Here is a 14088-nt window from a genome sequence, read left to right as displayed (position 1 = left end):
ACAACTTTCATCCTCTATAAATGGCTCTCAAAACCTTTGGCTAAACTGACAGAGAATCAACTAATGTTTTTAATTAAACAAACATGTAGATTTTAGCTGTTTTTCTGTTTTTTTCATTGAATAATGCATTGGTGTTCCAAAACAGAATTACACTGAAAGTACAAATAATATTTATTCAGACCTGTTTTAGTTAACATCCAATAGAAGAAAATATATCCATCCTATTTTATTTCTTTATTTTGCAAAAGTTTTATTTTAAAACCTAAAAATAGCAGCAAATGGTGGTTCTTTAAAAATGATATTACTGAAGTTTTCCTCAAAAAGCCATACTGCATTTGTACGGAGCCCTACAGGGGACATGGGGGCTCCGTAGTACTCGGTACAAGCTGGACTGATGGCCAAAATGTCTCTTTTTGTAGAGGTTGCAGCGTCTGCTCCAGACAATACATGTTCCCACAAGGGGGCGCTGTTGCTGACAAACCATTAAACATTTCCTCTTTGATTCCACGATTATTACATAGAAATTTAATGATTATATTGGATTTTATCACTTTTAGATTCAATAATTATTACATTTATAGTCACACTGATATTTTAGGGATTAAAATGTTAGATTGATACACACAAATATAAATAAACTACAACAGGAATCAAACTGCGACCTTCATGAATAAATAGGGGTCTGGTCAGTACGGAAAGCTGAACAAGGTAAAAATAAATCCAAAACTTTAAGGAATAATAAACTGAAGAAAAACACAACCGAACCTTATTTAACCAAGCTGGTCCAAACTTTTAATATTCTTCTTCAAACCTTCTTGTTTACATTTGATAAACCCATTTCCAAAATCTGAGAGACAGCGTAAATATTCTGACAAAGCAGAATTACATTAAAATATGTTATTTTTATATAAACCAGTCCATCAAAACTCATGTCAAACTATTAATGTTTTATTATTGTAGGACCATGATGTTTATTTTAGGTCGATGAAAATGGTTTTGCAGCTTGGGTCAGAGTACGGTACATGGACCTTATTAAAGTTATTAAAATATATATTTTCCCAGATAATATTTTCATGATATGATACTAAACAGTAAAAACATAATATATTCACTTTTTTCAAGTAAATCAAATGGGGGAAAACAGTATTTCTAGGTGTCTGTGATTTCCCACATGATAATTTAATGTGAAAGAAATATTTGCACGTGTGCACATATAGGGCTGAAATGATTAATTTAAATAATCAATTAACTTAGAAATCGATTAATTGCTAACTGGAGTATACAGAAAAAGTCAAATTACTGAAAGAAGAATATATTCAAGGCAGTAATTAAACCTCAACTGTACAAAAAAATATTTAAGAAATTAAAAAAACCACATTTGTCAAGTGGCATTTTTAGCTTCACCCGATTCAAATTCTGTAAAAATCTAAATGTTAGTCAGTTAAATCAAAACTTAATCAACAGCCCGACTGACGTTAAGGGAAGCAGAAAGGGCTGAGGTTTTCACATGCATCCTTTACTGCAAATGATCAAGCATTCACAAAAGACTGCTAAATTATAATTTTTAGGCAATAAAATATTTAATTTATTCTTTAAAAATTGAGTTGAATTGATCATTTGCATTTTTTTAATGCAGTGGTCCAAAGTTCTTGCCCTGTCAAATTTAAACTACTGACAGGCCACAAAATTCATTAAATTAGAAATGCAAAAAATTGTTTCCTGTGATTTTTTTATATACCTGCTTAACAGTAAACATTTTTAAAAATTAAATCTGTATATAATTGTTAAAAATTTTTTGTAATTCTTATTAGAAAAAAATTAAATCAATTGTTTTCCCATTTTGTTTTCACTGTTCTTGATTGTGATCAAGGACCAAACACAAGCATTTAAATGTTTTATTGTATTTCTAATATTGTTTAAAGAACTTAAGTGGTTAAATGAAAAATTAGCATTATGTGTCCATTTAAGGGTGTAAATATCCGATTAATCGTCTGAATAATCAATTAATCGTCTGAACAAACGATTACCAAGAGTCGTTTGTTACAGCCCTAACATAGATGTATATATATATATGCGATAAAACTTGCACTAATTTTCATCTGGAAATCTAAATTTCTTTGATTTTCCAGTTATGCACCGTTCACCATTCCGATTATTCCCAATCAACAGATAGAGCAGAGTTCGGCTGAGGTCCATCAGAAACCAAGTCCAGATGTTTCTCAGAGGGCTGGCGGTCAGTTCGGTTCTGGAGCAGCCGGTTCTACTCCTCCTCCTCCTCTCCAGGTTCTGGGGCGGCGCTGCCGAAGAGCGCCAGGGTCTGCTGGCCCACCGGGTTGTACAGGAAGGCTTCAATCTCGCCGCCACCGTTGCCGTTTTTCTGGAAGTGGATCTCCAGCATGTCCTGCATCGTCTCCCGGTCCATGACGTCCGGGATTCCCGTCAACAGGACGGTCCGAGGGCACATAGAGGTCCGGGTCTGGAAGGTCCGGAGGACACAAAGACAAAAATTAGAGAGAGAATATGGAAGAACATCAGTGCTACTGATGAAGAAAAAAAGGAATTCGACTTTTTCTCGGAATTTGGATTTTTTTTTCCCAAATTGACTTTTTCTAAAAAAAAAAAAAGAAAAAAAAAAGAAAAACAAAAAAAAGGGCTTTTTCCATAGAATTCTGACTTTTGTCTCAGAATTTTTACTTTTCCCATAAATCTAACTTTTTCAGTTAGTTTTTTCTGTAAAAATTCATTAGGAAAAATGATATATGTATATTTTTTTAAGGAAATAACTTTTAGAAACAAGTCAGAAAAATCTGACTTTTTCTCTGAATTATTAGTTTTTAATCTGAATTTTGACTTAAAAAATCTGGCTTTTTAGAAAAAAAATAGGAAAATTCTGACTTTTTCTCAATTCTGAATTCTTCTAAAAAAAGTGACTTAAAAAAATCCAACTTAGAGAAAAGCCATTAAATTTTGAGTTTTTCTAAAAGAAAAAAAAGAAAAAAAAAAGAGTATTTGGTAAAAGTCACTTTTTAGAAAAAAGCCAAAGAATTAAAATTTTTTCTCAGAATCCCGACTTTCTAAAAAACAAATTACTTCCTAAAAATCCTGGCTTTAATCTCGTCATTCTGATTTTCTCCCTCACCATTTTGAAAGCAAATAACCAAATGTCTTCACTTATGTTGTATGAAGTTTCTTTCTTTCTAAATTGTGTTGGTAGATTTTCTTTTGCAAGACTAGATTTGCCTGATGGTTCAACAATTTGATTTCAATTCTGATAAAAAAAAGAAGAATTATGAGATTAAAATCAAAATTCTACTAAGTTATTTAAAGTTTAGTTGGCCCTAATCTTCTTCCGTATAAAGAGTTAAAAATGTGTTTCTGTATTTTTATTTTTGAGTGTGTTTTTCCAATATTTTCTCACCTCCAAGTTTGTGATCTTTCCGTTTACGAAAGGCGTCACTCTCACTATGTGCCTGTTTTTGTTGAAATCTATTTTATGGTGTTCTGTTAGTGCCAAATCTTCTGCAACTGATTGGAGAAAGTTCAGAAGAAGAGTCAGTTTAATGTTTTCTCTCCAACTGTGAAGTCAGAAAAGCAGAAAACATCCGTCCTCACTGTTGTTGTTCACGAATGTGATGACCACCGTCCCCGAGTCGGACAGGAAGTGGCAGGAATCCACCTCGCCGCCTCCATGTTTGGACTTGGAGAAGTGGATTTCCAGTTTGTTCAGCAGCATCTCCGTGTCCATCTTGGGCAGGTTGGACACCAAAACCCGGTGAGGACAAATGTCTGTGTCAATCTGCGGTTCAAGCGGTCAGAGGTTACAAATGGGAGCATTTCGTTTCGTCATCATGGCGATGGATTTTACCTCCACCAGGCTGGGCATCATCAGGTGAACCGGCTGGGCCTCCACCGTGATGTGGCACTCTGCTCCCAGATCCACCTTATGTTTCCTCTTTTCCAGAATATTCGCCGCCACTAACAATCACATGTTAACAAAAATCTCTGGTTAAGTCAAGTTTTAATGCCCATTACACTATTTGCACCTAGGTAACGAGATTTCAGTCTGGTCACATCAGAATGAGATGTTTTAGGGGCTCCTGCCACTTTAAATCCAAATTAAGCTGCTACTGGCCACGCCCCACAACTCAACCTTTACACTCGCACGTGAAAATGGCTCAAAACGTAAATGCAATTAATAATAATAATAATAATAAGCCCCCTATAAGGATCAAATATCTATATTTTTCTACATCTACAGCACAAACAGCAGCAAAAACAGCTGAACAAATGTGCAGGAACTTAGCTTGGGTTTCTAGGTAACTTGCAGAACTCTGCTGAGGTTGCTAGGTAACCTGGAATGTGACTCAACAACATAGAGGTTTTTGAAACGGCTCATTTTTACAATTAACTTAAGAACTAAATGGAAGTAGAAAAATGTGCAAAACGTGAATTTTAAGCCGCTATTGACGTTTATCTTCTCACCGTCCTCCTCCTCGAACGTGATGAGCGCCGTTCCCTCTTCCATCGGGTACCTGATGTGCGGCTTCATCTCAAACTCCTCCGCGTCATCGGCTTTTCCCGTCTTTCCAGAGAAGACAAAATTCTTCTCTGGCATCTTGGAGAACACCTGCGACGGAAAACTGCGTCATTAGTGGAGACGCTCAGGAAGTCGGGCTGCGGAGGAATCAGAACTTCGCCTACATGCGCTCGCTCCTTCAGATGGGCGTTTTGGGAATCTTCCTTCTTGAGTTCAGCCTGAAGTCTCTGCAACTCCTCCATGAGTTCGCAGTCCTCCTGCTTCAGGGCGTCCAACTTGGCCTGAAGTCAGACAAAACACATTCAGGAATATTAGAGCTAATTTCACAAAAAATGCAAAAGTACATAAACTTTGTGTGTTATTAGGATTTCATGTGAATTTTTCACCCATTCTTCAGTTCAGGCTAAGATTCACGTCTGGGCTTTTTATATAAATATGAACTTCCTCAAGGCAAACACATTTTTCTTACAGTCTGTATGAGATGCTGCTTCATATTTAATATTTCAGATTTTTTTGTAATTTTTGACCAGATTAACTTAAAAAAATAGCTGTTAATGTTGCAGGTTAATTTTCTAAGCTACTGTAAAGTAATTATGAGGGATAAATTGATATTGATATTTGATAATACCACTGCTTTTATGGCAGAAGTTAGCAATAAATAAAAAGAAAGTTTCTGAGATTAACCTCAAAATTTTGGATTTTTTTTTTTCAAAAAAATTTCAATTTTTGAAACAGAAATTTCCTTATTTTTTGTAGAAAATTTCTGAGAAAAATTTTCACATTTTCTGAGTTTTTTTCTAGAGAAAGTTTGACTTTTCAAACTCAGAAATTTCCCTTTTTTTCTAGGTTTTTGAGAATAATCTCAAAATTTCTAGTAATTTTCAACTTGAAACTCAAGTTTTGTTTAAAAAATTAAAGAGATTTTTTTCCATCTACAGTGACCGCTACAGATTACTGTCTGATAAACTGTTTCATTAAGTTTAGTCATTTTCCATATCCTGTGCACAACTCCTCCTTCTTGAAAATGCCATAAAACTTTAGTTTTTATTTTCCATGCTGTGCTGCAGACAGACGCACTCCAACCTTTTCAGCTGCCATCTGTTCTTTGAAGGAGATCTGGTCTTTTTTCAGACCCTCCATCACTTTTTCTGTGCGTTCCTTGAACTTTTGAGTCATTTCCTGTCGTTCCTTAATGGAGACCTTTAAATCCTCCTGCTCTTCCAGGATCACAGAGTATTTTTTCTGAGGGGAAACAGCAACAACAATCACTTTTTGGTACATGTGAACGTCTGAAAGCTGTGAAAAGTTTCAATGGAGACACGTTAATGTTTTAGCATTAGCATTGTGCAGAACGGCTTACCTTCAGGTAAACAGGCTTCAAATAAACCCAGATTTTATGGCAGCAGTTTAAACTCCTCTTAATCCACTATAGGTACCAAGAAGGAATACATTTCTACCAAAAAACTAATACATCTTGGAATTAAATTCTGAGCTCTTAAAGAAAAAATGTTAAACTTTTGGGAATTTTCAAAAATCAGATATTTTTCGCCTTTTGGATCTCAAAAGTTTCTGAGATTTATCCAAAACCGTCTTAATTTTTTCTCACAATGTTTTGACTTTTGGATCTCAGAAATTTTCCAGAGAATTTCTTAGATTGACCTAAAATTTTGAGGTTTTTTTCCATAAAATTTTGACTTTTAGAGGTCAGAAATTTCCAAGTTTTTCCTCAAAAATTTCAGAGCTGAATCTCAAAATTTCTTGTTTTTTGTCGGGTTTTTTTTTCAAATTTTGAAATTTTCTAGGTCATACATTTTTATGTTTTTTCTTGAAAATCTCAGATTAATCTGAAAATGTGACTTTTTTTCAACTTTTTGACGTTTAGAGCTAAAAAAGTTTCAATTTTTTTCTAGAGAAAATTTTTTATTAATCTCAAAATTCATAATTTTTTACTTGTAAATGTTTGACTTTTTGAGCTCAGAATTTCCAATTTTTTTCCGAAAATTTCTGGGATTAAATTAAAAGTTATTTGGTGGAAATGCTCTCCTTCCTTCCTTTCTTTCTACACCGGCCCTAAGACGCCTTTGTACAAACATTAGACTGAATATTCACGGAGAAACAATCAGATTTTCAATTAGAAATTCAAACCTCTGTGTACTCCTGAGGGATAAATCTGACTAATTTCTCTTTAAAATATCCCAGACACAGGCGCGGAGCTATGGGGGGGTGGGGGGGCTGCTGCCGCCCGGCCCGGGCCCGGATGGACGCCCATGGGGGCCCAGCTCGGGAGGTGCCAGGGAGGAATGGTTCCAAGTTGCCTTAATTTCTGATTATAGACGAGAAAGTGCGCCCTCTCCTGTTCAGAAAGGTGTATGTAACATAAAAATTGCTTTCCCTCAATGGAATATATAGTAGTCAGTCCCAGTGACTGTTTCACTCACGGTTTAGCTGATGTGCTTCCTGGGTAAAAATCAAACACAAACGCAGCCCAAACCCCCCCGTCCCCCCGCTCAACAGTTTCCAGCAGCGCAGGTGAAACACGCGAGGGGCCCGGTCAATGGACCGACGCCGACTTGTTACGATAGAGCCCAGACATATTTATCACATCCCCGACTTTGTAACCAAACAGCCAGAAACAGATTTAAAGACGAGCAGCAAAAGCAAATGAGGTGGATTAGCAGAGCTAGCCAACAACTTATTTTTTCATCCAGGACATTTTAACTGTCAAATATCATCTCTGCTGCCTGGAAATTGAGATTATAGCAGTCTTCAGTTAGAAGCCTCTTCAGATTCGTTGCAAGACTGACTGCTATTGGAAATCAGTAGATACTTGAGCAATGAGTTACGACAACATTTAATTCTGCTTTGGGATAAGACCACTAGTTGTTTTCAGCAAATTTAATTGAAAAGGGGAAAGGTAAGAGAACATTAAACTAAAAATGTGTTGATTTTAGTTGCATAAAATCAGGAAACTGTTAAAACTGGAAATTAAAACTGTAATGAGGAGTTTTTAATCTCAAAAATAGATCTAGTGAAATTAGATGTTTCAGTGGGAGTCTATGCTGCAAAAGATGGGTTTATTTTAAATATTTTCACAAGTGTCAGTAAATATGTGTTGTAGTTGTATTTTGCACCTGGTAATCCTTGATTAGAGCCTGGATTCCCTCTATTGTGTCTTCATTTTTGTCAGTCACCAGGGAAAAATCCTGACAAGAGCGAACAAACAGTAAGAATCTGAACACAAACATTAGTTAAATACTGAGTTTTAAATTAAAATGTTCAGTGAATAAACGAGGAAAGCAGTGAAAGGTTGATTCTGGCTAAAAGGGAAACGGAAAGTGTTCCTGTCTTTGATTATATGACAAACAATGACGCAAAGAATCTTAATCTCACCTCGTCTGACGACATGGTGAAAGGAACCTGAAATAATTCAGATTACATGTTTAACAGATTAAAACAGTTCAAAACCGTCACGCAGAGTCAGATCATTACGTAAAGAGGATTTATAAATATGTTTACATGCTGTAAACAAAGAAAGGCGCAGTCAGGTGAACTTCAGAGCCAATCTGGAGGCCAAATTTCAGATAACAGTAAATCTTAAACTTGCAGTAAATCTCAGACTAACAATTTAACTTTAAATCAAAACACAAAGCGACTAAATAAAAACAAATAAATGCATTTATGAGAGAACAGCAGCTCGTTTCTGACCTACCTCTCAACGACGATCTCTGCTCTACAGTGTTTTATTCTTTCAGTTTCTATTCTCGAACAGGAAGAGCAGCAGGTACCGCTTATCTCCACCAGGGGGCGAACAGCCGGAATACATGACGATGTGTTCAGGGGCTGTAGGAATTCCAACACTTTACCAGCACCCTAAATCACAGGTGTCAAACTCCAGTCTGGAAGGCCACTGGCCTGCAACTTTTAGATGAGCCTCTGCTGCACCACACCTGAGAATAATTAGGTCATTAGCAGGATTCTGGAGATCTGATCTACACAAGGAGGAGGTAATTAAGCCGTTTCATTCCAGTGTTTTGTATCTGTGGCACATCTAAAAACTGCAGGACAGCAGAGGACTGGAGTTAGGCGCATTTCAGTGCATCAGAAAAACAAACAAAAAAATTATAGTTATAAAAAAATTAACTTTATAGAACAAATTATGTTAATCTTCATGATTACACCTGAAAACCTCAGGTTCAGGTTCTCAGAAAATTGGATTACATGAGAAAAAAAGATGGTTATTTTTAATATTTACACAACTACATGGAAAACTGCTATGGAAAGTTGAGCGGAAGGAAAAAAATAACTGCAACAAAATTCAAAGCAGTGTGGGTTTCCTGAACAGATCAGGAGCATTTTATGATTTAAACCCGATTTCATTTTCCTGCCTAAATAACTGAAATAATAAAAAAAAACGCTAAAGCCAACTACAATATTCAGTAAACTCAGTAAAAACAATGGCACATGATAAATTTACCTGATTTAAAAACTATTGATTTAAGTGTATCACAGTAAGTTTAGTCAGTATGAATATTTGTTTTATAATCTCATATGATTTTTTTGCTTATAGAAAGTTCTGAACTTAAATATTAAATAAAAATAAAACAGGAGCCCCAGACAATTATTCAGTTATGATGCACATTACATGGACGCACTTTTCAGTTGGTCCACATTTCTGCATTAATGTGTTTTATTGCTTTAATGTAATATTTTAAAGCTTTGAATTCACTTGAAATGAATAGTTTTTTTTTACTCATTTCAGAAAATAAAACTCATCATTTCCAGTTCAACCAGAACCAAAAAACAACACAGAGTCCAAATGATTTCCATTTATAAACATTTATTTTGTGAAACCGAGTGAAATTAGAATCGCAGCTTCTGGAAGAACCACTTGTTCTTGCCCGTCTTGTACCTGGAAGCAGAAAAAAAGAAATTTAGCAAGAAGCCAACATGTTAATGTTGGAAACTGTTAATGTTGGAAACTGCTCCGACCTCTCCTCAAACTTGACCTTGGCCTCCCGCCTGGCTTTGCGTTTGAGAGCAGGATCCCTGAAGACGTCCTTGTTGACGACGGTTTTGTCCAGAGGAATATCCACCGAGTATCTGAGGACGAAGAGGAAACGAGCTCAACTACAGCAGAGAGATGTTCAAAAACTATTTCTGTTCACCTCTTCAAAAAAACGAGCGGCAAAAAAAAAGAAAATGATGAACTGATTAGAGCAGGAAAATTGATTTTAGTAATCAATTGGTAATGCTGACAATAATTCTAATGACCAATAATTCTGACATCTAGTAGATCTGGTGATTAATTGATTATTTGGGTGATTAATATGTAATACTAATGATTAATTCTGATTATTAGATTAAAAAAAATGACATTCTGCAGATTTTTCCATTTAACCACTTAAAACCTTTTATTAAATATTAGAAATACATTGAAAGATCCAAATAAACAATTCAATCCCAAATCCAAAATAATGTAAATATTTTATTCCAATTAAAATGCAATAGCAGCATTCCTTTAGAAACATGGTGAAGCTAAAACACATTTACAAAACGTTTTAATCTTAAATGCGACATGGATGTTTTATTTTCTGTAGTGGCGACTTTGGTTAAGGTCTGTATACTATTGTTACAGATTAACTGATTACCAAATTGTTTGACAATCATTTCAACAATCGATTAATCACAATTAATCGTTTCAACCCTAAAAAGTGGGAAAGCAAATCAGAGTTTTAATCCTGAGCTGATTTGCTCTTTGAGTGGAAAGTTTGGTGGATAAATAAACCTGAAATGTTTTTATCTGCTGACAGAAACAGAATCCAATTAGAGACGCACCAATCAGGTAGCAGCTCTGATTTAAACAGATTATCCCAATGTACACTGTAAAAGCTTATATTATTAACCTTTTATTTTTATGAAACACAAGAGAAACGAATGGGACTGAAGATGGTGTAGCGTTGTGGTTAGGATGCATTTAATGGACTGGAGCAGAGAAAAGAAAAGGTGAGTTTCTGACCTGGTGGGCATGAGGTGGTTGTAGTTGAAAACTTTGACGAAAGCCTTGATCTTGGATCTCTTGGCGATCTTCTTCTTGCCCATGATGGTGGTCACCTTACGGGGGTAGCGGTCGATGCCGGCGACCAGAGCGTGGCTGTAGGGGCGGTCGGTGGTGCCGTCGTCGATATTCTGCAAAGAGAAGAACAACAAACAGTTTACTGCCAAATAAACATTTCATTTACCTCCTAACCCATCTAGTTAGACAAAAAATGAGACTGAAGAACATTAAACCTCCAAGTCTGTCAGTAAGTCATAATGCAGCCGTTTGAAAATTTTGGGGTATAGAACCACATTAGTGTCAGATGGGATTCTCTTTATTTGGTGAAATGATCAGAATTGGGTTGTTTAAAAAGAAAAGGTCAGATAATCACATCAGGGGGAAAACAAGAACAATGGATTTGGGTCACATTTGATTGAAAGTCCTGCTAATGATCTAAATACTTTGCGCAGAGCAAATAAGACGCCAAGAACAATTTACAGGAATGTTAAAGATAAATTTCACACTAGAATATTCTTCTAACAGCAAAAAGTCAATTTGGTTTGATTTTATGTTTTTAAATGTATAAAATCAGCAGCTCAAACAATTATGAACCAGCCACACTATTTGTTGACATTAATAATAAATTGTCTTTTTTTTTTATGTAATTGTTGATTTAAGCCATGGAACGTGAAAGTTTGATTCACTTGCTGTTTATTCATTCATTCATATCCACACAATCAAATACACTTTCTAACTAGACTAGCATTTCAGCCAAATTTTATACTCTTCTTAATCATGTTGCCTTGTAAAGATGAAAACTATGAACCCAGTCTCTACATTTTGTATAAATATATTTTCTTTGCTGCAGGACAGTAAGTCCAGGAAACATCAGTTTATACCTTGACGATAACAGCTTTGCGCCCGGCGTAGCGTCCAGCCAGGACCATCACCACCTTCCCCGGCTTCATAAACTTGCCCATTTCTGTCAGAAAGGAGTAAATCTATTAAAATCGACACAGACGTAGCTCAGAATAATCAGATTTTATTATCGCCTTGCTGTTGCTCCCGGACAACCAAGCTAGTTAGCATTTAGCTAACTGTAAGCTATCAAACAAGCGTGTTTATATACGTAATATTCACTCTGTTAAGCACTTTGGATGTTTCTAAAGTTAGATGGGTTGCTTGACAAAGAACACATCCACATAAAATCAGAATATGTTCAAATAATTATATAATACGCCACTAAAAGTAAGGTGCAGCTTTAGCCCTAAGAAGGCTGCCATGTTGGAAAGTGCGCTGGGGAAGAGATCCAATAGCAGCAAAACATCTAATTTTCATCTTTAATCAAACATAAACTCACTAAATATCCGGTCGAGTTTGACACTAGGGAGGGTAATCTGTGCAATACCGCGGTATTAACAACATATTAGCCCAGATTAAACCCGATGGAAGTGGATTATTTTGAGGAAAAATTCACTCACTGACGCTTCTCTTCGGCAGCCGCTAACAGGAAAAGGAAGTCCAGAGGGCAAACGTGAAGTACGTCACTTCCTAAATCATTTTATTTTGGAAATATCGGGATTATCTTTTAAGAAAAATTTTTTTTTCAAACATCTAAATGTGAAATGTAAATACTTTTTACATTTCAAACATGTTTAAAATTTTAGCATTTTAAAATACGGACTTTAAATAAGTACGAACTTATTACGGACTTAGGAGGAACTTAAAGGTTCCTCCTTTCTTTTACATTTGATTTAATAGTATTGAACATATACTTACTTAATATTCTGTATTTCTCAACATTATGGAACTAGATTGTAGAAAAAGAAAACCTAAATTCTGTAAATTATAAAGAAAAAAAGATTATTAACAATGTTGTATCGCAAAGTAAAACACATGACTGATATATAATATTTGAAGACTGGGATACTTTATTATGTACACATTTATACACAATGCATAGATAGGTAGAACGGTAGATAGATGAGGGAATGTGGCGCCCCCTGGAGGTTGCAGACGAAAGAAACGGAGATAAAAAAAGACACTTCATTTACTTAGTTTATTATTTTACAACTGCAGGTTTACATTAAATATAATAAAACCAAAAATAACAATTCATATGTTCCCACATACCATCTTCAATTAAATAAATATAGCATTAATTGTTTTCAGTGATGCTCCCAGATTGAACTGCTACGGTTACAGAACAGCAGCCACTTTAGTGTTTAAAGTGATTTATCTAATAAATAAACATAAACAAAAACTAAAAAGTGTGGAGTAAATATACCCAAAACACAACTGAAGTTTGGAAAAGTGCTCTACACTGAAGGTTTGACACAAACGCATGAACAAAATAAACAACAAATACAAACTAACGTCAGTTTAATAGCATCTACGGTTCATACATTCAGGTTTTTACGGACATGATTTGCTGTTCATGGAAAATAAAATTAAATCTGGAATAAAAATGATCACCAGCAGCAGCTCAGTCAACAAGAAAACAGTCAGAACTGAAACACAGGAACACATTCGGTGGTTCATTTGACCAAAAAGCTGCAGGACAACAGCAACCACCCATACACACGTAGAGCTTTTATTTTGGTGATTTTTGCTACACAGAAGCTTCCTGTTTGCATAACAGCATCCAGAGTTATAAACAAGAACTAGAGAGTTTATCAGGAATGTTTCTGCTCCTCTTCCTTCACTAACGGTATCCATGGCAACGTACACTGCAAAAACACAAAATCTTACCAACTATTTTTGTCTAGTTTCTAGAGAAAATATCTCGGTAAACTCAAAATAAGACAAAACTTCTAAATGTAAAATGTAAAATAAGAGTCAGTAATTCCACAATATTGATCAATATTTCATCAATATTGATGAGTTACTTATTTAAAACCAGCTCTGTACAAAAACACTGTAAGATTTAGTGTTTTTGCAGTGTATGTCTCCTCAGGATGTTTGCTGCATAGGTTGGGGCGCCAGCAGGTCCAGCAGAGGAAGAAGCTGCTGAGCAAAGGTCACAAAGAGCGTTAGGCTAAAGGCTAAAGGTGAGGTCATCGCAGGTGACTCTACACTGCAAAAACACTAAATCAAAAGTATTTTTTCTCTATTTTCTTAGTACACTTAAAATAAGACAAAACTAACTCACAAGCAACTTTTCAGCAAGATATAGGAGCTTGTTTTCAGTAAATAATGCTTGAATATTCATAAAAAAGTACACATTTCCATGGCAACAGGATATTTTTCCCTATGTTAAAAGTGAAACACTGATTTTTATCAATATCCAGTAATTACTGACTTAAAGCAAGCTGGTATTTCCTGCTGAAATGTTACTTGCGATTTAGTTTTGCCTTATTTTAAACATAATAAGACATTTGAAACACTTGGTAGTACTTTGTGTTTTTGCAGCGTAAGGCATGTTTAGAGAAGCAGGCCAACACATTCATGCAGACGAGCTTAACGGGTTAGAGTACACTGCAAAAACACTAAATCTTTTTGGTCTAGTTTCTTA

General features: G+C 35.4%; 2 protein-coding genes across 3 annotated transcripts; both read right to left on the bottom strand.

Moving 5' to 3' along the window:
- Positions 1-1827: 1827 nt before the first annotated feature.
- Positions 1828-8428, bottom strand: ifi35 (interferon-induced protein 35). Of its 2 annotated transcripts, none has more exons than XM_015056848.1 (10): positions 8247-8428; positions 7928-7954; positions 7669-7740; positions 5621-5779; positions 4702-4818; positions 4483-4627; positions 3866-3975; positions 3613-3796; positions 3419-3525; positions 1828-2476 (listed from the first exon to the last, which is right to left on the bottom strand). In XM_015056848.1, exons 2-10 carry the CDS (start codon positions 7940-7942, stop codon positions 2261-2263), a joined length of 1125 nt encoding a protein of 374 aa, XP_014912334.1. In that variant the 5' UTR covers positions 7943-7954; positions 8247-8428; the 3' UTR covers positions 1828-2260. The 2 variants fall into 2 exon arrangements, with proteins under 2 accessions (XP_014912334.1, XP_014912335.1); XM_015056849.1 differs by lacking the exon at positions 8247-8428 and adding an exon at positions 8054-8224.
- Positions 8429-9354: 926 nt separating this feature from the next.
- Positions 9355-11554, bottom strand: rpl27 (ribosomal protein L27). Its single transcript, XM_015056850.1, has 4 exons — positions 11474-11554; positions 10554-10723; positions 9527-9637; positions 9355-9446 (listed from the first exon to the last, which is right to left on the bottom strand). Exons 1-4 carry the CDS (start codon positions 11552-11554, stop codon positions 9398-9400), a joined length of 411 nt encoding a protein of 136 aa, XP_014912336.1. The 3' UTR covers positions 9355-9397.
- Between the last annotated feature and the right edge of the window lie 2534 nt (positions 11555-14088).

Source organism: Poecilia latipinna, unplaced genomic scaffold (assembly GCF_001443285.1).
Source record: "Poecilia latipinna isolate Pla-1442-1.1 unplaced genomic scaffold, P_latipinna-1.0 Scaffold1412, whole genome shotgun sequence".
NCBI classification, from domain to species: Eukaryota; Metazoa; Chordata; class Actinopteri; order Cyprinodontiformes; family Poeciliidae; genus Poecilia; species Poecilia latipinna.
The sequence above is the reverse complement of the archived record's forward strand: the minus strand, read 5'-3'. Positions and strand labels throughout refer to the sequence as shown.